At 57.5% G+C, this 20,376-nt stretch overlaps 2 protein-coding genes across 2 annotated transcripts; both read left to right on the top strand.

The window, feature by feature from the left end:
• Positions 1 to 1,058: 1,058 nt before the first annotated feature.
• H2BK1 (H2B.K variant histone 1) lies at positions 1,059 to 3,407 on the top strand. Its single transcript, XM_068550191.1, has 2 exons — positions 1,059 to 1,190; positions 3,171 to 3,407. The coding sequence occupies exons 1-2, from the start codon at positions 1,059 to 1,061 to the stop codon at positions 3,405 to 3,407; spliced, it is 369 nt and encodes a 122-aa protein (XP_068406292.1).
• A 2,007-nt stretch (positions 3,408 to 5,414) lies between these two features.
• On the top strand, positions 5,415 to 20,060 carry IQCA1L (IQ motif containing with AAA domain 1 like). Its single transcript, XM_068549791.1, has 19 exons — positions 5,415 to 5,425; positions 6,103 to 6,430; positions 7,342 to 7,461; positions 7,759 to 7,944; positions 10,693 to 10,764; positions 12,177 to 12,382; positions 13,008 to 13,092; positions 13,562 to 13,690; positions 14,425 to 14,500; positions 14,896 to 15,002; positions 15,728 to 15,811; positions 15,905 to 15,963; positions 16,575 to 16,657; positions 16,813 to 16,920; positions 17,590 to 17,789; positions 18,238 to 18,324; positions 18,600 to 18,777; positions 19,145 to 19,383; positions 19,956 to 20,060. The coding sequence occupies exons 1-19, from the start codon at positions 5,415 to 5,417 to the stop codon at positions 20,058 to 20,060; spliced, it is 2,463 nt and encodes an 820-aa protein (XP_068405892.1).
• The last annotated feature ends 316 nt before the right edge of the window (positions 20,061 to 20,376 follow it).

The raw sequence follows: 20,376 nt of genomic DNA, 5'->3' as shown, positions 1-20,376 counted from the left end.
CCTCTCGTTGCGGAGCACAGGCTCCAGACACGCAGGCTCAGTAGTTGTGGCTCACAGGCCTAGTTGCTCCGCGGCATGTGGGATTTTCCCAGACCAGGGCTCGAACCCGTGTCCCCTGCACCGGCAGGCAGATTCTCAACCACTGCGCCACCAGGGAAGCCCCAGCTCCTGGTTTCTTTAATCACAGCGTTCAAGAACCTGAAATACTCACGCATAGGTGCCAAGTGAGACAACTTTCTCCATGCAACAGCGCCTTTTTCCTCCCTTCGCAACTAACTTCCACAGGGACCCCATGACACCTGCTCTCACGGGGAGCGCCCCGTGTTTCTTGCTCCGCTTCCTGCAGTCCTCCCGCCCGGACTCCCTCCCTGTCAGGCCCTCCCAGCTGTGGTTCCTGCCGCCTCCACCTAGCCTGGGCTTGGGTCTTCTGCCTTCAGCCCAAGCCTCCCTGTAACCACGCGCATTGATTTCTTTCTTCCGTTCCTCCCACCTAAAATCTCCTTTCTCCCCAGTTGAATTGTACCCATCCCACCCGACCAGCTTCACATCCTCACTTATTCCCTGAAGGCTTCTCTGGCCGCTGTAGCCCTAAGTTTTCTCTGAGCTCTCCGTCCCACACGCTTTAGCCCTTTCACTCTCCCCTGATTGCTGCGCGTGAACCAGTCTTGTCTCTCCAGCTGTATTGTAGGGCCCTGGGGGGTGGAGGGGCGCGGTGCACTGGGCTCCTCCTGACGCTCCCCAGCACTGAGCCACCCAGCTCCGGGGTGCTGCCGGAGTGCAGGGCGTGAACCCTGACGGTAATACAACGGGAGGTGATAGTGTGGGGAAGGGGGCTGGCGGGGGGCTTCTTACTCAGAGACGGGAAATCCCTGGGGGAGAGGAGGGAGCAATTAGGCTCTTTCTGGATTAACCCAGAGCCCCAGAGCGCCTTCTGGGTAGGGTTGGGCCAGGCCCCTCCCCCGCTCCCAGGTGCTGGCCCCCAGCCCCACCTGGCGGGCAGCTGACTTCTTAAAAGTCCACGCGAGGCGCGGGAGGAGGCCACCGGGAGGAGCGGGAAGATGAGCGCTGAGCATGGACAGCCGCAGCAGCCTGCGGGCCGGAGGGGCCGGAGTTCTGGAGACAAGAAGTCCAAAAAGCGTGGCCGGCGCAAAGAAACCTACTCGATGTATATCTACAAGGTGCTGAAGCAGGTGAGAGCGGGGAGCTAGCGAGCGCGTGAAGAGTGCTGGCAAAAGAGCCGGCAAAGGGCACTGGATGGAGAGCCCGGGGCGCAGTTTACTTGCGGCACCGAGGCCCCCGAGCCCCTCTGGAGGGGGTGGGCACTTAATCTCGGAGGTCCCCGCAACCGCTCAGCGTCTGTCGTGACCTGTGATGTGCAGGAGGCAGTTCAAACATGCTGCCGCCACAGTCCCAAGGCTTACAAGGCTTCTGGACAGACCAGATTATTAAGTGGAACGTTAGGTGGGACATAGTTAAAGGAAGACCACAAAAAAGTGCCGGGCTGAAGGTGACCAGGTGCCAAACATAGGCTGGCACAACGAGAAGTACTAGTTAGTAGTGGCTAGAGTGAGGATACTACTTACTGGTGGCTAGAGTGTGGGGCGGTGCGTGTGAACTACAGCCTTGGGGAAGCCTTCCAGACGGGCGGCACTCAGTCTTCGGGGGGCCAAGGGGTTGGTCTACCTTACAGTTAAGGAACCCCAGATACATAAAGGCTCAGTGGGGTGACTGAGTCCCATGACCTGACAGCAGCGGACGTCTGGTCCCCCTGGCTCTGGGGGGTTAGGGGTGGGTTAGTCCCACCCCTAACCCACACGTGTGCTCTGCTTCTCCCAGCGCACCTGTGAGAGGTACCTACTCCTGGGACTCTCGCCCTGGCAGGCATCTGGGGGCCCTCATGTACCCAACCAGTGTGTCTAGAGGATCCCGGGCAACCTGGCCTCAAACACTCTGCCCTGCTCAGCAGAGCTGGGGCCGGGAGGACGGAGGGGTGGCTGGGCTGCCTGCCCTCAGCCTCCCCAACCTGCCCGAGCCTCACCCCTTGTTAGATGAGACCGTAGACTGGAGCCTGTCTCCGGTCTGAATCCCCGGGTCCCTGGAATGCTCTCGTGGGGTGGGCCCGGCACCCATGTGGATCGGCCAAAGGGCAGCAGCAGAGAAGACACCCGTGTCCTGAAGAAAGCGGGGGTGGGAGCGGGTATCAGTGAGCCCGGCAGCTTAGCCTAACTTTTCAGCTCAGAGCTCCTGCCGGGAGGGTTGGAGCGGGGCTGGGCTGCCGCGCGCGTCCCCCGTGCGGTGGGGTGAGCCGCTGTCCCTCCTCTGCAACCCTGAGGGGGACAGGATATGAAGACGACACGCAGGGGTCAGGCTGAACCCACGCGGTACAGGCTCAGGTTTCCGGCTGTCACGTCCGGGGCACCAGAGGCGGTGGGCAGAGCGGGGGGCTGGGCGAGGAGCCCGGGCTTAGTTCCGTGGCCACCACCGGCTTGACGTGCCTCATCAGGCAGTCGCTTACCTCTCATTTACAGAGAAGCAAAAATCCGCCTAGTCACATTTTAGGACTGTTATGAGGTCCCTACCATTTGTTTTACTAGAGGTCACCTAGTTCAAAAACTTCTGTGACAGAAGAGGAAACAGGCCCGGAGGAAAGTGCCATAGTACGGTGACTCATGGGACAGCCACAGAAGCCAGGTCTCCTCACTCCCAGTCTGGTGCTGAGACTGTGTCCTATGAGTGTCCTCTCTGGAAAATAATGTGGTCACGATTTACCAAGTTATGTGCACAAGCCCTCTAGGAACTTCTAGGAATAACCTTCATTGTGCTCATACAACTGTTCAAAGACAGATTTATTATAACACAATGTAATACCAAAACAAAACCCCTAAATGTCCATTAAGAGAGGAATGTATAATATAAACTACGATTCGTCCATACTATGGAACACTCTGCAAATGCATTAAATGAAAAAAGAGAGGTAGCATTGCTTATCTCTTGCAGTTGGGAGAAATTTTTTTTTTAACTTGGATACAGTAGTAAAAAAATAAATCCCTATTTCCATGTCTCTCGGCCTCTGGAAAGAGGCTGGTAAGGGGGACTTGCAGCCCCCAGCTTGGGGCTGGGGCTTGGGGCAGAGTCCCCGTGTTAATCGACTGGTCCTGCCGCTTCTCCAGGTGCACCCCGACATCGGCATTTCCTCCAAGGCCATGAGCATCATGAACTCGTTCGTGAACGATGTGTTTGAGCGGCTGGCCGGCGAGGCCGCCCGGCTGGCCCAGTACTCGGGCCGAACCACACTGACGTCCCGGGAAATCCAGACAGCCGTGCGCCTGCTGCTTCCAGGGGAGCTGGCCAAGCACGCTGTGTCCGAGGGCACCAAGGCCGTCACCAAGTACACCAGCTCCAAGTGACCTGGGGCCCAACCTTAATAAAGGGTGAACTGCTCCCTCGTGCTGTGGTGATTTGAAAAAGGGATAGGTGAAGGCAAGGTGTGATGGGGGGCAAGGGTGTCATCACTTTTTTGGCTCCCAAGGTGGAAGAACGCTTATTCAGACCTTTAAAAACTGCTTTCTGGGTGGGCCCCGTGAGGGACATGTGAGTGTACATGTAAATGTACAACGTTCTCATTCTTAGTGAGATGAAGTCCGACTTGGTCTGGATTAGAATCCTGGGTCTACTGCTAGCTGTTTCCATCGTGCCCTCGCTGGGCCTGAAATTCCATGCGTGTTACTCTCGCAGGCCATGGTTTTGTGATGCCGTTTCCGGCACACCATCACTTTTGTCCTGTGCCAGGCACAGGGGCTACACAGGTCTATTCTTCAAGACACAAAAATGAAAGGCCCAAACCAGCTTCTCAATAACCGATTGGGATCTCTAAGATGTTTTTATTTCCCCCAGCGCTTTCTTCCCCTTAACTTCAGAACAAATTGGTGAGAATGTTTTTGAGACTCCTAACTTTTCTTTACCAGCTTTATTTTGAAAAATCTCAAATCCATAGAAAAAAATTGCAAAAATGTACAATGACCACATGTATGTCCTGCACCTAGATTCACCACTTAACGTGTGGCCACATTTGCCTTTTCTTTCTCATTCAGCCTCTGAGGCGGTGGGGTGAAGGGGTGGGGTTTAGTGAACAGCCCCAAATCCCTTACGTTCCCTTTGTAATTTCAGCTTCTTGTACTGAAAAGGCTCACTGTAATGATGGCTGAAGTGTGGCCCTACATACTTCACACGTGTTTCTTCCTATGTCAAGCCTACCGTGGAGATGCCGAGAGATGAGAACTAATTATCCACACTTTGGTCCCACAGCCAGAAAGGGGCAGGCTCGGGAGACGTGGCCCAGGAACCTCGGCTCTTCCCCACTCCCGCTGTGTTTCACACCTGGCTACTCAAGGTGTGATTCAGAGGCCAGCAGTATCTGTGACACCGGGGACCTTGTTAGAAATGCAGGATCTTGGCCCCAGCTCAGAGCGCAGAATCGGAACCTGCATTTCGACAAGATCCTCAGGTAATTCATTCGCAGGCGCATCACGCCTGAGAATTCCTCTCTGGCTGCTCTGAGCTGCTGCCTCTCTCCTCCCACTGTCCTTTGCCCCATGCCTTATGTATAAGTGACTTATGACGTATGACTTATTCACAAGTCCCTACTGGACACTGAGCTAAAAGCTCACCCCAGCTGACCAGGGCCAGGCTGCTGCTGTGTTTCGTATTTTCCAAAGAGCGTTCTCATGAGCCGGGAGCAGTGATGGGGAAACCCACAGAGGGCTCAAAATGAGCCCCAAACCCCACTGAGTCCCACCCACTACTCTTAGTGTCATTCTTTATGAGGGTATAGCTTACTCGAACCGAGTGAACTACAGTCAGACCCCAGGGAAACAGGCGCACTTGTGCTCACTTTAAGGGGGAAGAGTGGGGAATTCCCTGGCGGTCCAGTGGTTAGGACTCCGCGCTTTCACGGCGGCCGTGTGCCCGGTACAGTCACATACGAGAGTAAGGAGGCTGGATCTGCATTAAGGAATACCGGGTCTCCAGCTGAGAGGTACAGTTGGAGTAATGCCTTTAGGACTGCTATCCACCCAGAGCCTCCCAGTTTACAGGGTGACCTCAAATGAAGCCCATTCTTTCATTTGATGCTCACAAGGGAGGTAGCCACAGCAGACCCGCACTCTGCCCTGGCCAAGGCTTGCTAACAAGGGAGCCGGTGCCCCCAAGCATGCTGCCTCCAGGACATCCTCTAAGTGTCCCCCGGTCTTGTACCTGCAGCCCCCTCCCCTCGCAACCTTAGAACTTTGGGACAATGGGACAGAACTCGTAAAACTGGGCTATTCTGGCTTTGCGGGGTGGAGTCCGGGTGGAACCCCAGAAGTTCTTTGGATTCCAGGACCAGCTCACAAAGGGCAGTGTGAAGAGTGAGCCCCATGTCTGAGGGGTGAGTGAAGTGATGGGCGAGCGAAGAACAAAGTGCATCCCTGGCTCTCAGGCTGGGGCTACTGGGCGGGGAGAAGGCCTGGTGGGGAGAGGGACCCCTGTGTGGGCCAGTCCCGGCTGGGCCCCAGACGTTCACACAGCGACCCTGCCCGCCCCTGCCTGTGGTCAGGCTTCCCTTGGACTATTAATTCCAGAACCAGGGCTCTGCTCTGGGGAAGGGACCCTTCCCTACCCTCATCCCTCACCCCCCCTTCCCGCCCACCACCCTAGACCATTGCAGCATCCCTGGGCTGCACCTTCACCCGGAGGGCACCAGCTGTGGACTCCGACGGGCCTCTTCCTTAGCAGGAGCCCCTAAGGGCCGTGCCCATTCTCCATCCTCCCGGCTTATCCATCAGGAGACTCCCTTCCCCAGGGACCCCAGTCCCTCACTTTCTCTAAGCCTCAGGGGGTGCTTACTGTAACTACCCTCTCACCCCCACTGAGGGCCCCTCACCCCCACTGAGGGCCCCTCACTTCACTGAACGCCACCCCGGGACCGTGCGTAACCTTAACGTCACACCTTCTGGAGCCTCGAGTTCACAGCCCTCAGAAGCCTCTGTGGAGCCCACCTCCCCTACCAGCCGGCCCCCCTCCCCTGGGGCTCAGAGCATCCCTTGCTGGCTACCTCCTCTCCAGAGCTTACCAGCGCCTCTGGGACTCCTCCCACCTCATCTTGCAAGAGCTGCTGGACCAAGAGCAGCCCCTGCTGGAACCCGTGCCCCACCGGGAGCGGCAGTCCTTCCGGTACAGGCTCTCCTCGCTCTACCTGTACTACCTGGGGCTGCTGCACCGGTTCGACACCCTCTATGACCAGATGGTGCAGCCGCAGAAGCGGCGGCTGCTGAGACGGCTGCCGGACGGCGTGGCGGGCCGCGTGCTGGAGCTCAAAGACGATCTGGTTCGCGTGGACCTGTGCGAGACCCCCTGCCTGGACCAAGTGCTGCAGGACTTAAAGCTCACCCCGGTGGGCCGGCTGCGGCGAGGACCATGCCCGCGCCGGCTGGGGGCGGGGACACGGGGGGAGGGCTAGCCTTGACCTCCCACTCCTTGTGGAAGCAAGCCACGTCCCAGCCAGCTGGGGGTGGGGGTGACCTTGACCTCCTGCGGACACCCCTGGCATTGGGACATCTGCAAGGGAAGGAGGGCAGGGCAGATCCGAGGATGGGGTATGGGAAGTGCATGTAAGTAGTTGGGGGGTAGCTGGAGAGTCAGGCTGGAGGCTCTGCCTGGCTGGGAGGACCCATGAACGCAGCTGCAGGGGATTGGTGAAGAGAGTCCCCTAGAGGCTTGTTCCTCAAAGCGTGGTCAGCGGACCTGCATCACCTAGGAGCTTGTTGGAAAGGCAGAACCTCTGGCTGCGCCCCAAACCCACTACAGCATTCTGCACCTGCGTTTTCACAAGACCCCCAGGTGATGTGTGTGCGCCAGCAAGTTCCAGAGCACAGAGCTTCTGCACTGGCCTCCCGTCTGCCCCAAGGTCACGGTCTCCAAGTTTCCCCAACTAGCTGCATCAGACTCAGCTGCGGACTTGAAAAAACAAACATTCTCCAGGCCCTGCCGTTCTGCTGTGGTCAGGGCCTAGGAGCCTGCATTTTAAGAGATTCCCAGTTGATTCAGATGCACAGGCAGGATTGGGACCACTGCCCGTTACCCGCCGTGATCCTACAGAACTCAACTCTGGCCACGTGGTGGGGGTGAGGGAAGAGAGGAATGACTCTTGGGGGGATCTGCCCATAGCCTGGACATTTCCCACCCCAGAGTTCTAGGATGGAAGAAAACAGCCCCAGTGTCTGGGTGTACAGCTGAAAATGGTAAGGGATTGGCCAGATGGTCTGGATTTTTATTCCCATCTCCCTCCCCCATGTTGCCCCAAAGGCAGACCTGGAGGTTCCAATTCCCAAATACTTCCAGCTGGAGCGGTCCAGCGTCCTGAGGGAGCGAGGGCATATGCTGGCAGACCTCCTGTCCAGACCAGAGCCAGTGTTCTCCGAGGAGGTAAGTCAGGGAGACACCCCCAGGAACAGAGCTGCCACCCTTCAGGACGCAGAGGCCCTGCCCTGCCCTTTACCCACCTCAGAGAGCTCTCTGGGTAATCCCTGGCCCCTCATGGCTGCTCTTATGCTCCTTGTAACCTTCCAACACCAAGGTAGAGGTAGAGGGACAGGACTTGTGCACCTAGATGCTCTGGGAAAACCATACCCCCAGGATGTCTTTTGGGGGCTGGTCTCCCAGCTGCCCACCTGGATGTAAGCCCTCCCTCATTTCCTCCTCCTCTGCCCCTGCTCTGGCCAGAGCTTTCCAGTATTACCGCGGACGGAGGCCGTAATCCTACTGCAAAGGGCCGAGCGGGCCAGGCAAGGCAGGCTTCGAGCCACCTTCATGCGAGAGATTCGGAAAGAGGAGGAGCGAGATCGAAAGATTCGGGAGGAAGGGCGGCCCAGGTTCAGTCAGGACGAAGCAGCGATCATCATACAGAAGGTAACCCCCCGCCGCCCCCGACCCCACCCTCCCCGCACCCAGGAGGAAGGTCAGGGTAGAGTCGCCTCCTCCATGAAGCCTGCCTGGCTCAGCAATTGATGACAGAAATGCAGGTGCTTGGATTCTGTTGCCCCACGACTAGATATTAAGCTAGAGACCTTCATCACTCAATAAACCTGTATATTATCTGTTCATTATTTATTCTACATCTCTATCCCCAAAAGGACTTGAAGTGGGATACCATAAAAGCCCCCAAAACAGAAAGACCATTAAAATTAGGGGAGAAAGGGAATTCCCTGGCAGTCCGGTGCTGGTGGTTAGGACTCCACGCTCTCACTGCCGAAGGCTCAGGTTCGATCCCTGGTCAGGGAACTAAAATTCCACAGGCTGCACCGCGGCCAAAAGACTTAAAAAATAATAATAATACAAAAATAAAAATTAAAAAATTAGGGGAGAAAGATCCATAATACAGCAGCAGAACAGAGTAGACGATCATATTCCAAAAACTTTTAAGACTGTTAAGAATGAGTCACTAAAATGTATCCTGAGCCTCCTGAGGCAAAAGGAAACATGACGAACGAAATCGAGAACGAAATCGAGAACGGATGAGGTTCCCCGTGTCTTTGGGGTCTGTGCCACCTGGGGTCACCCTTTACGTGAATCACACCCCATCCCACCTGACTACAGAAAACCCAGCTCTGTCTCTAGATTTCCCCGTGCCTTCTTACTGTCCTGGCGGGCGTGACTCTCCTATGTCACCTGGCAGCCCTGCCGTCTGCCCTGGCGCGGGGGCGTGGCCCCTCGAGCATCCCCCCAAGGTGCTCACTCTGGGTGGTAGTGGTTACCAGCTTGACGAGATTGGAGGCTGCCTAGAAAACTCCAGGGCAGAAAGGGCCCAGGACTGCTGACCTAGGGCTGCTGGATCTTTCTGTCTGAAATCAATCTCCTCTCCCATCTTCTTTCTCAAGTCCCAGTGCCTCAGAAGTGTCTGTTTCCTAGTCCAATACAGGAAACCTAGAACTCTTTCCCCCCAAAATGCAAAAGCAAACCAACCAACTAACAAACAACAGCCCTGAGAACACACATCCTCTCCAAATGAGGTAGATTTTTAGGTTATAAATCAGTATGCAGAGAACCCCAGCCTGAGTCCCCTGCATCTGGGTGACTGTACCCAGGTCCGGCTGCCCCACGGATGAGCAGGGGGTCCTCGCCCTCAGGAGGCGCTAAAGCAAGCCTTTGGAGAAGGAAGGTCAGCCCCAAAGCTAGAGCTTCCCTTCCCCCTGAGAGCCAAAGCAACTCTCTTGTCCCTTTTGTCAGACATCAAGGGTATGGAAACACTGCGTTCCAGGCCCCGGGTTCCCCGCTACACCCGTCAGAGGCCCTTAATTATCGGGGGCCTTTCCTGTGCTAGTCACAGGAGCAGGAAGATGAAGCGGGACAGGGGCCTGGACGCAGAGCCTGCTCACCGAGCGCTGTCTCAGTGACACTACCGGGGCGAGGCCATGCCCCCCTCTGCCCAGCGCCCACCCTTCACCCCATGGCACTGGGGTGTCCACGGGTCCGAGAGTGGCTGGCAGCCTGGGAGAGGAGCATTGGGTGAGGAGTCAGGAAACCTGGCCCTGGTCTCGGCTCTGCACCGAACGGCCCTTGGACTTGGGAGAGGCCATGTCCCGGCTCTGGCCTCAGTTTCCTTGTGTCCAAGATGTAGGGGAGCTGCACAGTTCCTACAGCGCCCACGTCTATGTGCCTGGGTGGAATCAAGCATTCATTCCAAATGCTGGGGGGATTCTGAGAAGTGAGATTAGGGAGGGCTTCTCGGCGAAGCTGGTACTTGAACTCTGATTTGTGCTTCAAAAGGTACCAAAATGTTCATTGCAGCTCTATTTACAATAGCCAGGACATGGAAGCAACCTAAATGTCCATCGACAGATGAATGGATAAAGAAGATGTGGCACATATATACAATGGAATATTACTCAGCCATAAAAAGAAATGAAATGGAGGTATTTGTAATGAGGTGGATGGAGTTAGAGTCTGTCATACAGAGTGAAGTAAGTTAGAAAGAGAAAAACAAATACAGTATGCTAACACATATATACGGAATCTAAGGGAAAAAAAAAAAAAAAAAAAGAGGCCATGAAGAACCTAGTGGCAAGACGGGAATAAAGACACAGACCTACTAGAGAATGGACTTGAGGATATGGGGAGGGGGTGGGGTGAGATGTGACAGGGTGAGAGAGTGTCATGGACATATATACACTACCAAATGTAAAATAGATAGCTAGTGGGAAGCAGCCGCATAGCACAGGGAGATCAGCTCGGTGCTTTGTGACCACCTAGAGGGGTGGGATGGGGAGGGTGGGAGGGAGGGAGATGCAAGAGAGAAGAGATATGGGAACATATTGTATATGTGTAACTGATTCACTTTGTTATAAAGCAGAAGCTAACACACCATTGTAAGGCAATTATACTTCAATAAAGATGTTTAAAACAAAAAAAAAAAGATACAGCAGGTTAGAGGGTGGAGATGAGAAGGAGGGAATTCCGGGGCAGGGGGTGCTGAGGGAACAAAGCCTTGGAGCTGGACACCTTGGGTGCAGACGGGCCCCACCCCGCTCTGGGCTATCCCTGCTCAGGGGGGCAGTTGCCAGTGAGCTGTCCTCTGGAGGTGCCCTCCCCAGAGCTCTGCCGCCAACATCTCTGCAGAAATGCAGTATGGGGAGTGTCTGGGCCCATGTATCCCCCCAGGTGTGGAAAGGTTACCAGCAGAGGAAACGCACTCAGCAGGACCGGCGGACGGAGATGGAGTTCATCGGCATGGTGAGTGCCCCCGCCGGCCCTGTACAGCCCCTCCCTGCCCACACCACCCTCCACTCAGGACTGGGGTGGGCATGAGCGGAGGGGGGCCAGGCTGGGGCCAGTGCCCCTGGTTGAGGGATCCTTCAGGGTTTGGTTGAGGGAGAACCACGAAGCCACTGCCAGGCCACATCCCTTTCCGCCCCTCCCTCTCTAGAGCCCTTTGGAAGGAACTCACATGTGGGGCGGCGTGAGGGATGGTAGCCCAGAGCATCTGGACCCCTGGTCCATGCCCCCAGCTGGCAGGAGAGGCTGCAGTGGGTGGGTCCCGCAGAGGGAGGCGGCCGCAAAGCCAGTGGGAGCCCCGCCAAGGCTCTTGCAGCCTCTGGGAGAAGCACGGGAGGCCGAGTTGGGATGAGGACACACCCCTTTCACACCAGAGTGGGTTCTTTTGGGCCACAGGCTCCCCACTTGCTCTGGGGGCCCCCCAGACTCGCTTCTCCTCTGCTCTACAGGCAGGATGGCTAAGTCTGAACAAGGTGACGAGCGTGAATGCGCATGCCGGGGAGTGTGGGCGGTAGGAGGGTGCGTGTCCAGGCAGGGTGGACAGACCCCACTCCCTGAACCTCGTCTGTCCTCTGCTCTGTGATGGTCTGCCCCCAGCTGGTCTCTGCTGACTTAGGAGAGCAAGGCCATGATAGGTGTGAGAGCCCTGATGCCTGAGAGGGGGCTTGGCCATGGGCAGAGCCTGCAGAAGCCCGGCGGATAAAGGCTGATGGGGAGGGGAGTGGGCTGGGGGGCAGAGGAATCGGAGACAAGGGCTGGGATGGCTACTCCAAGGAGGGCGGGCGGCGGCTTAGAAGGAGGGAGGGCCCGGGCGGCAGCTGCGTGGGAGTGGAGGTCCGAGCTCTTTGGGGGGCCGGAGAGCTAGACCCCCTGGAGGCCAGAGCAGGCAGAGGGAGGCCGGGCTCAGGCCTTGGTGGGGCGAGGGCAGGGGGCCATGGCATGGCGGTGGGTGAGGAATGAGCCCGGCCGCCCGGGCCCATCAACAGTGTGAGCTCAGCGTTTTCAGTAATTGTCTCTGCACAGAGTGATATTTAAAATACATTTGGGAGCCAATGAGGCGGGAAAGTGGCTGCGAGAGCGGCTGCCGGGTGTGGGGGGGGAGCGGGGGGGGGGGCCGGAGGCTCACAGGGGAGGGTGTGCTGGGGGGAGCGGGCAGGGGGGCCGGCCCGGATGCATCTAGCAAACTCATTATCAGAGTAATTTACGCAGACGAGTTTCAGGCTCCAAACACAATTTCTCCTGCTGCAGGCATGCCCGCTGTTCCGTGTGGGTGTGTACGCGAGGCCTCGCCTGTGCGGGGCTGTGTGCCGGGGGCCGGGCCTCCCCACTCCCACCCCTGAGCCCCTCTGTCTCCCCGTCCACGTCCCCAGCTCCCCTCGTCCAGCCAGGCGGAGCACTCGGCCGTCACGTCCCAGGCCAGCCTCGGGGAGGATGTGCGGAGACTCCTCCAGACGGAGAAGGAGGAGGCGTTCCAGTCGGCCATGGTGAAGACCCGCGATGCCCTCAGGGAGATGGAGGGGCCCGACATGAGAGAGAAAATGAAGGAGCAAATCCGACAGTGGTTTATCGAGTGCCGGTCAGTGTCCCCAGCCTCAGCTGACGCAGCCCTGAACCCTTTTTTCCCTCCTCACCCCAGTGTTTAGCCCCACTTCTGTTTTGTCCTTTGGTCCAGATTGGATTCTCTTCTCCATCGCCCCCACGCCCCGATACGCTGCTGACACACTTGGTTTAAACCTGGGGCCCCCAGTCTACAGGAACGGCTCCACACATGACTTCCCATTCCCCAGATGGCAGAGAAAATGCCAGAATAAGATGGGAAAAGCATCCAGGGACGCCCCCTGACTAGTCTCCCCTCTCTATTCTGTAACTATCCACTCCTTCCCTCTCTCCCTCTATCTCCCTGGTCCTTCATCTTTCTCCATCCTTCCCTCTATCCATCTATCCATCCATCCACCCACGCTTTCTGCCGCCCATCTATCTAACCATTCATCAATCCATTTATCCTTCTGTTCCTCCACCCATCCGTCCACCCATCCATCCATCCATCTGTCCATCCATCCATCCATCCATCCATCCATCCAACCATCAATCCATCCATCCATCCATCCATCCATCCATCCATCCATCCATCCATCCATGCATCCATCCAACTATCCACCCATCCATCCATCTGTCTCTCCAACCATTTTATGTTCATTTAGTGCCCTTACTGGCCGATTCCCTGATTATCCAGATGAGTCTTTAGGTGGATCCTACCTGATCTTTGCAGACAAGACTCCAGAACAGGTACGGTGGAGCTGGGGATAGAAGACTTTCTATGGTAGGTGGAATCTGAGGTTACAGAGAGTGCTGCACGTAAGCTGAGGGTGGCAGGGGGAGAGGCCGCCCTCAGTAGAGGCAGACGTGGTGGAGGAGATGTACGTAGCCAGTGTGATTGCATGGGGAGGAGGGGATACCCAGAAGAAGCTGGAGAAGGCACCCTTAGCCAGCGAGAGGAAACATGTCTGGTGAGAGCACCGTGGCTCCAGCGCCCCCCATGGGCTGGGAGAGCAGCAGCTCTGAACAGAGCACTCCCTCAGTCGCACCCCTTTCTTCCTGGAACCCAGTCAAGTGTCTGGACTCTCGGTGCCCTGATCCCAGCAGTGACGCTGGGCCTTTGGAGTCCTGGGTCTGCCCCTAGCTCAGGCCCTTGGTTCTCATGCCCCTATCAAATCCTCGTGGTCTCCTCTGAAACATCGTCCCTTGTTTGTCACAGGTGAAAATGGAACTGGAGGTGGAGGTCCAGGAGAGCAAAAAAAAGGACCAGAAGAAAAGTAAGGGAAAAGAAAAGGAGAAAAAAGAGAAAAAGGAGAAGAAAAGGAAGGGAGACATGACCAGGAAGGGGGTAAGGCATTGCCTGGACTCATGGACCAAGCGGGCAGGGACAGAATCGCAGAGAATTCCCAGGGGAAAGCTGGTCTTGGGAGAATCAGGGCCAGAGTTTGTGATGCGTAGAGGTGAGGGGATCAAAGCCGAAGGATGGGGGACTTCCCTGGCAGTCCAGTGGTTAAGACTTCACCTTCCAATTCAGGGGGTGCAGGATTGATCCCTGGTCGGGGAGCTAAGATCCCACATGCCTCGGGGCCAAAAAACCCAAAACATAAAACAGAAGCAATATTGTACAAACCCAGTAAAGACTTTACAGATGGTCCACATCAAAAGAAATCTTTAGGGCTCCCCTGGTAGCACAGTGGTTAAGGATCCGCCTGCCAATGCAGGGGACACGGGTTCGAGCCCTGGTCCAGGAAGATCCCACATGTCGTGGAGCAACTAAGCCCATGTGCCACAACTACTGAGCCTGCGCTCTAGAGCTCGCGAGCCACAACTACTGAGCCCATGAGCCGCATCTACTGAAGCCCATGTGCTCTAGAGCCCATGCTCCACAACAAGAGAAGCCACCTCAATGAGAAGCCCACGCACCGCAACAAAGAGTAGCCCCCGCTTGCCGCAACTAGAGAAAGCCCACGCAGCAATGAAGACCCAACACAGCCAAAAATCATAAACAAAAATAAATAAATTAAAAAAAAAAAAAAGAAATCTTTAAAAAAAGAAAAAAGCCGAAGGATGTTTCTGTTCTAGGAAGCAGATACGATGCTGAGATTGCTGCCCTCCAAATCCATCCCTGTGATTAATGCCGGACACGAGGAGTACACAAGTGAGAGAGGAGGGGCTGGGGAAGAGTGACCAGGCCTGTGGGGTCTTGGGGTGACCTTGGTCCTGGGGAGAGTGGACCTGTGCCATGTGATCATGAGGTGGCAGTGTCGGAGTGTGGGTGTGGAGACCGAGGGGAGGAGTCCAAAGGGGAGAGGGGTGTGAGGTGTGATTCCCCGGGTCGGGGGCATTATGTGTTTGGGTCTGAATCCTGCGGCCACAGGCCTTGGGATCAGGCCTTGGTCTGTGGTCTGGGTGGAAGTGTCAGGCAGCTTGGTGAGGAGAGGTGGACCAGCGTGTGGGTGCGCACGTGTGAGATTATTAGTGCATGTGTGTGTGAGTGCGTGTGTGCACCTGGAACCCTGACACTCCGTTGCACTCCAACCTCTCCACGGTCAGATCTGTGGAAGAACCGGTTTGATAGCCTACATCCCAATCAGAGTTTTGACTCTGAGATCCTCCAGGTGGAGAAGAGGAAGGAAGTGGAGCAAGAGATCCAGATACAGGTGAGCGTCCCTGCGGGCCTCCAGCCGCTTCAGGCTCCGCCCCCTCTGTCCTCAAACACCACCACCCGCCTCCCGCCCACCATCCGCTGCAGCACCCTCTATGCGCTGCCTGCCCTGCGCAGTCCGGGCTCCGTCTGGCCCATCTCGGTCCCCATCCTCCTCTGCCTCTCCTTGGTCACCCTTTCTCCCTGGGGTGTGGATGCAACCCTGATGTGAGGGAATGGGAGGGGCTCTGAGCCCGGGGTCACACCCACCATCCTCCTCACCAACACAAAGGGCTCCCTGAGACGTGCCAGCCCTGTGCCGCGCACCTTGGAAGCATTCACTCACACGATCTTTCCAACAACGCGTGAGGCAGGCCCCATGCTTTTCCTGACATTATATGTGAGAAAGCTGAGGCTGAGAGGTCATGAAATTGCTCAAGGTCACACAGACTTTAAAGAGTGGGTCTGGGGCTTGAACTGAAAGCTGACCGACTCCGTCCTGGGGGCTTCTGCCCACACTGATGCCAGTTGAGAGCAAGGCTCAAGCGTGAGCAGGATGTAGATCAGAGTTGAGATGCAGGGGCTGAGGGTCCCAAAAGAACGACCCCCCTGCCCTGCTGCCTTCACTGGGCTTGCCTGGCTCTTCCCTGAGGTGCCCCTCCACCCCGACTCAGTCCTCACCCTCCCACCTGTCCTCTCCAACCCCTGGTCGCCCCATCACACCCCCTGCTGTCCCCCCAGGTAGATGAACTGATGTGTCAGGAGCTGAAGAACCTGCGGCTGGCAGTGGACAGGGAGGAGGGGAGACCTTCGAAGCCTCCGAAGGCAAGATGAGGGGCCAGGGCTGGGACGAGGAAGGGCACACGCCAGGGAGGCAAGGAACGGAAGACAATTGCCTCTGTGTTTGCTTTCAACCAGAAAAAGATGGGCAAGAAACCTGAGAAGAGGAAGAAAGAAAAAGATCTGACCCCAGACAGGTAGCAGACCCTGCACTTCACCAAGGGTGGTGGAACGAGCCCTGGCCCAGGACAGATCTGACTTCTGGTCCTGGTTCTGTTGCTGTGTGACCTGGGGAAAGTCACTTAACCTCTCTGATGCCCTGTCCGCATTAACCAAGTACCTACGCTACCAAGCTCACGGGATAGCTGTGAGGATAAAATAGAAGCACAAGAAAGTGCTTTGAAAGGGACGATGCAGAACTTACCAGAGGTCACTTTCTACTCACTTCTCTGGTGATGCAAGCCCATTGGTGCTGGCTGCTTTAATGGCCATCCCTCCCAGGAGCACATACATCTTAAACGTGGTTTCTAGGAAGAGGGCCGTGTGTCACCCACACTGGGTTTCTAGAGGGAGGGTCTCAGAGGGCTCTGGTCCTTCTCCACCCCGCTCAACCCCCAGAGCACCCACCTGGGGCAAACTGCCTTCTGGGGCAGTGGGCCGGTGTCGGGCCTTTGGATGCTGGCTGACGACAGGACTTTGGACAGGAGGGCTCCCTACCCCCTCTCCTCATGCCTACAGCACCGCCCCAACCCATCTCTGTGCCCCTTTCCCTTTTCCTCGGGGCCCCCCCTGTGCCATCCTCTGCCAGGTCTGTGGACTCCCTGTTTGAAGAGCTCATCATCTTTGGCCTTCTAAAGAAGTGCGAGACAGTGGCTTTGAAAGACTATGTTGGTGAGACCCCTCCCCAGCACTTGCTCCCTAGGTTAAGGAATGGTGCCCCTGGCCATGGCCTTCCCCGCAGCCGACTGCCACCTCCCCAGTGACCCTTCTCCTCGCGTGCCCTGCCCCAGTGGGTGCCACTCACCAGTGGGCCACCTGTCCCCCAGGTGACTACCTCTGTCTTGGATCGACTCTGAATTTGGCAAACAAGCTGCCTATGCCTTCTCTGTTTGACACACGACAGAACGTGGCCTTGTATGGAGTTCTGCGGCTTGGTGAGAGGCCCTGGGGAGAGGCAAGAGCCAGTGCCGGGCAGGGGGCTCTCGGGGAGCCTGGGTGCAGGGTAGGGTGGCCGAGGCAGGCGTGTCCAGCCTGGGCTTCCTAATCCCAGTGCCATGAACTCACGTCGGACTCCCCCTGCCTTGCCCGGGCCCCGCTGGAGGTCACACCCCGACTGGGCTGTCCCAGAAGTCATGTGGGCCCTCGACCTGCTGAGGACCCACTTTCCAGCCCCTCGCTCAATCCCAAGTGACGTCCCATAGTTGGTCCCATTCCCCAAAGACCAGCCCCCCACCCCCTATAAACACCAGGGGCCGGATCTTTCTCAAGTGGTTTGTCACGTGCCCTTTAATTCCATCCCTTCAAAATCCAGGAGTGGAAACAGATGGCATAGGAAGCAGAAGGGACATTGGGAGGAGGTGGAGGGCTTTCTCCTGACACCGCGTGTAGCTCTTGGAATCATGATTGCTGCACCGTTGGACTTCCTCCAGGGCGCCCCCCCACAGAGGGCATGCCCGGGGCATTGCCCAGACCCTAGGCGAAAGCAGTGCCGCCAGGGCCAGGACCTCATCCTGCCCAGCCTGGGGTCTTTGGCCTCACCTGACACAACGTCTCCACCCCTGACCCCCTGCCGGCCCCCTGCCGGCCCCTGTTTCCTCTCTCAGGCTCCCCAGACATACACTCCATGGCCCCCCTCATCCGCTCCATCCTCCTGGTGGGCCCCTCCGGCATGGGGAAGAAGATGCTGGTCAAGACCGTGTGCACGGAAACCGGTGCCAACCTTTTCGACCTGTCACCTGGCAACCTGCAGGGCAAATATCCCGGCAAGACCGGGGTGCAGACGTTGGTGCATATCGTCTTTAAGGTCTGGGTCCCCAGTGGCATTTCTAGTTCTCAGACTGTGACAACAGAGCAGGGTGGGCTCAGGAGGTCACCCAGCTGCCCGGCTGGTGTAGTTTCAGGAGCTGGTGAGGTCTCCCTACCAATCCCTGCTGGGGGCTCATGGATTCCTGAAGCCCCAGGGGTGGGGGAGGTGAGGGGAAGTGGGGAGAAGAGTAGTTTCTTCTCATGGCAGAGATGAGGCTGCACACGTAGCCCCCCCCAAGCCCGGCGAGGGCTGGGACTCTGCTGTGATGGAGTGATGGGTGTACAAGGGGCTGAGAGGTGGGGTTCGCAGGATGTGGGAAGCGAGGCTGGAGCTCCGAGGTCCGCCATTGCCCGAGGCTGGCCCTGACCCTGGGTTGGACCAGATGGGGAGGTGACCCTTCCCCAGGGACAGCTAATGTCAGGTTTCTCTTCTCTGACCTGTCCAGGTGGCTCCGTACCTACAGCCCTCTGTGATCTGGATTGGGGATGCGGAGAAGAATTTCTATAAGCGAGTCCCAAAAGAAGACAAGGAGGTGAGTGAGGGAGCCTGGGCAGAGCCCGTGGGCAGGACAGGCGAGTGTGGGCTTGTTCACGTCACTCCAAACCTCACCCGCCGTGAGGCCTTGGACAAGTCCCCTGTCCTCCTGCTGCCTTATTTCCTTATCCTTGAAGCAGGACTGACAGCCCCTTCCGTCTGCCCCCCCCCCCAGGGTCCATGTGAGGCGGAGCGTGGGCACGTGCTCTGTGAATTAGAAGCCCATATAATGTCACTGTGTCCCCACCCACCTCCCCTCCTTCCCCAGAGCAGATGGACCCCAAGCGAATAAAGAAGGACCTCACCAAGGCCCTGCGACTGCTGAATCCTGGAGACCGCATGAGGCTGATGGAGACCACTGACCGGCCGCAGGCGGCTGAGATGAAGGGGCTGTGCCGCACCTACGAGCGGGTCCTCCTCCTGCCGCGGCCCGATTACACTCCTCGCTATGGTGAGGCCCTGGGGCTTGGGGACAGGCCAGAGAAGGGGTCGAGGGACCACCCCTGCCAAAGCTCCCCGCTTCTTCCCATCCCCACTGCTCTGAGTCCTCACCTCCACAGCCAGGTGTTCTAGAAGTGTCACTAGATAAGCAGCCCAGCGCTCTGGGTCCTGGCCTGGTTCTGTAGACACGGGCAGGCCACTTAAGTCCTTGGAGTCTCACTTTCCCAGGTTAAGTGGGGAGGCTGATCTTTACCTTCCTGGGAGGAGAGGCGCGGTTGGACGTAGGGCCGCCCTCCAGAAGCACAAACTCTTTCCAGATACAGACAGAAGCGCCCACTGCCTCTCCCTGCCCCATGTCCTCCCTCCCACACCCACAGTGCTCTGGAAGCATATGATAGAGGCCCAGGGGGTCCAGGTGACCCAGAGCCTGGACGTCAGTGCCCTGGCCAAGGTGTCCGATGGCTACACACCTGGCTGCATTCTCCAGGCCATCCAAGCAGTGCTGACGGAACGGCGGCTCCTGCAATTGTCCAAGCGGCCCCTGGTGGCCTCAGAGTTCCTGGGGCACCTGGCGAAGCTGGACCCAGTGTACAGGGAGGAGGAGGAGTCCCTGAAGGTGGGGCTTTGGGTGGGGGTGGGGTGGGGGGGAGGGGTAGGCGGGGAGGAGGGCTGAGGGCCGGCACCAGTTAGGGAGTCGGTCCTCTGAAGCCCCAGGCCCACAGCCCACTTTGGACCTCTCCCTCCGCTCCCTGTGGAGCTCAGCTGGGAAGGGAAGAAGAATCAAGAGAAGGACATGTGGGCAGGGCCGTCTCACCTGGTTTCCTCGACTTGGGGGTGGGGGTGGGGTCTGAGAGGGGCACCTGTGTATTGGGAGCCCTTGGTTGGTTCCTGCACCAGCAGCTACTCACGTCCCCCACCTCTGAATCCGTTCCCACCCCCAGGGATGGCCGTGGAAGCACAGGAGAGAGGGCTGAAGGGCAGGGGAGGAGGGCTCGCCCCTGACAATGGCTGGCACGGTGGCCTAGAGTATTTGGGGAAGAGCAAGGGAAACCACGACTCTAGCAGGACGCAAGGACCCCAGAGGAGAGCTGAGGACACAGATCCGTCAAGAGGGAAGGGCAGGGCCAGGAAGCAGAGCCGAGGGTCAGAGCCAGTGCACTTACCTTTCCTCCTCTGCCTCCAAACCAGGACTGGTACTTCAAGACCCCGCTGGGCAAGAAGAGGATGAAACTTATCAAGGACCAAGACGCCACCGAGGAAGCCAGGCTGGCAAAGGAGAAGAAAAGGAAGTGATGCTGGGGCCGGGGTGCCTGAGATTAGCGACGGGACAGGGTGGGACCCCCCAGGCGAAGGGGCCAGGGGCAGAGGTATAAACGGCCGGACGGCGCGGGCACCTGCTCTCTTTGTCCATCTCCTTGCTTCCCGTCCCTGGCTCCGTGCCCCTGCCCGCGCCCAGCCTGCGCCTCGCAACCCCCCTCTCCTGACCTCCCATCCAGACCCCACCTGGGTCTTCACCTCCTGTCATTCTCCTGTCCTGTCTCCCCAGCTCTCTTCCTCTCGAGGTATTTCAGGGAGAAAAACAAGAAAAGAAAGAGAAAGGGAAAGAGGA

This window comes from Eschrichtius robustus, chromosome 8, assembly GCF_028021215.1.
Source record: "Eschrichtius robustus isolate mEscRob2 chromosome 8, mEscRob2.pri, whole genome shotgun sequence".
Taxonomy (NCBI): Eukaryota; Metazoa; Chordata; class Mammalia; order Artiodactyla; family Eschrichtiidae; genus Eschrichtius; species Eschrichtius robustus.
Note: the sequence above shows the minus strand (reverse complement) of the source record. Positions and strands in the feature narration are given on the sequence as shown.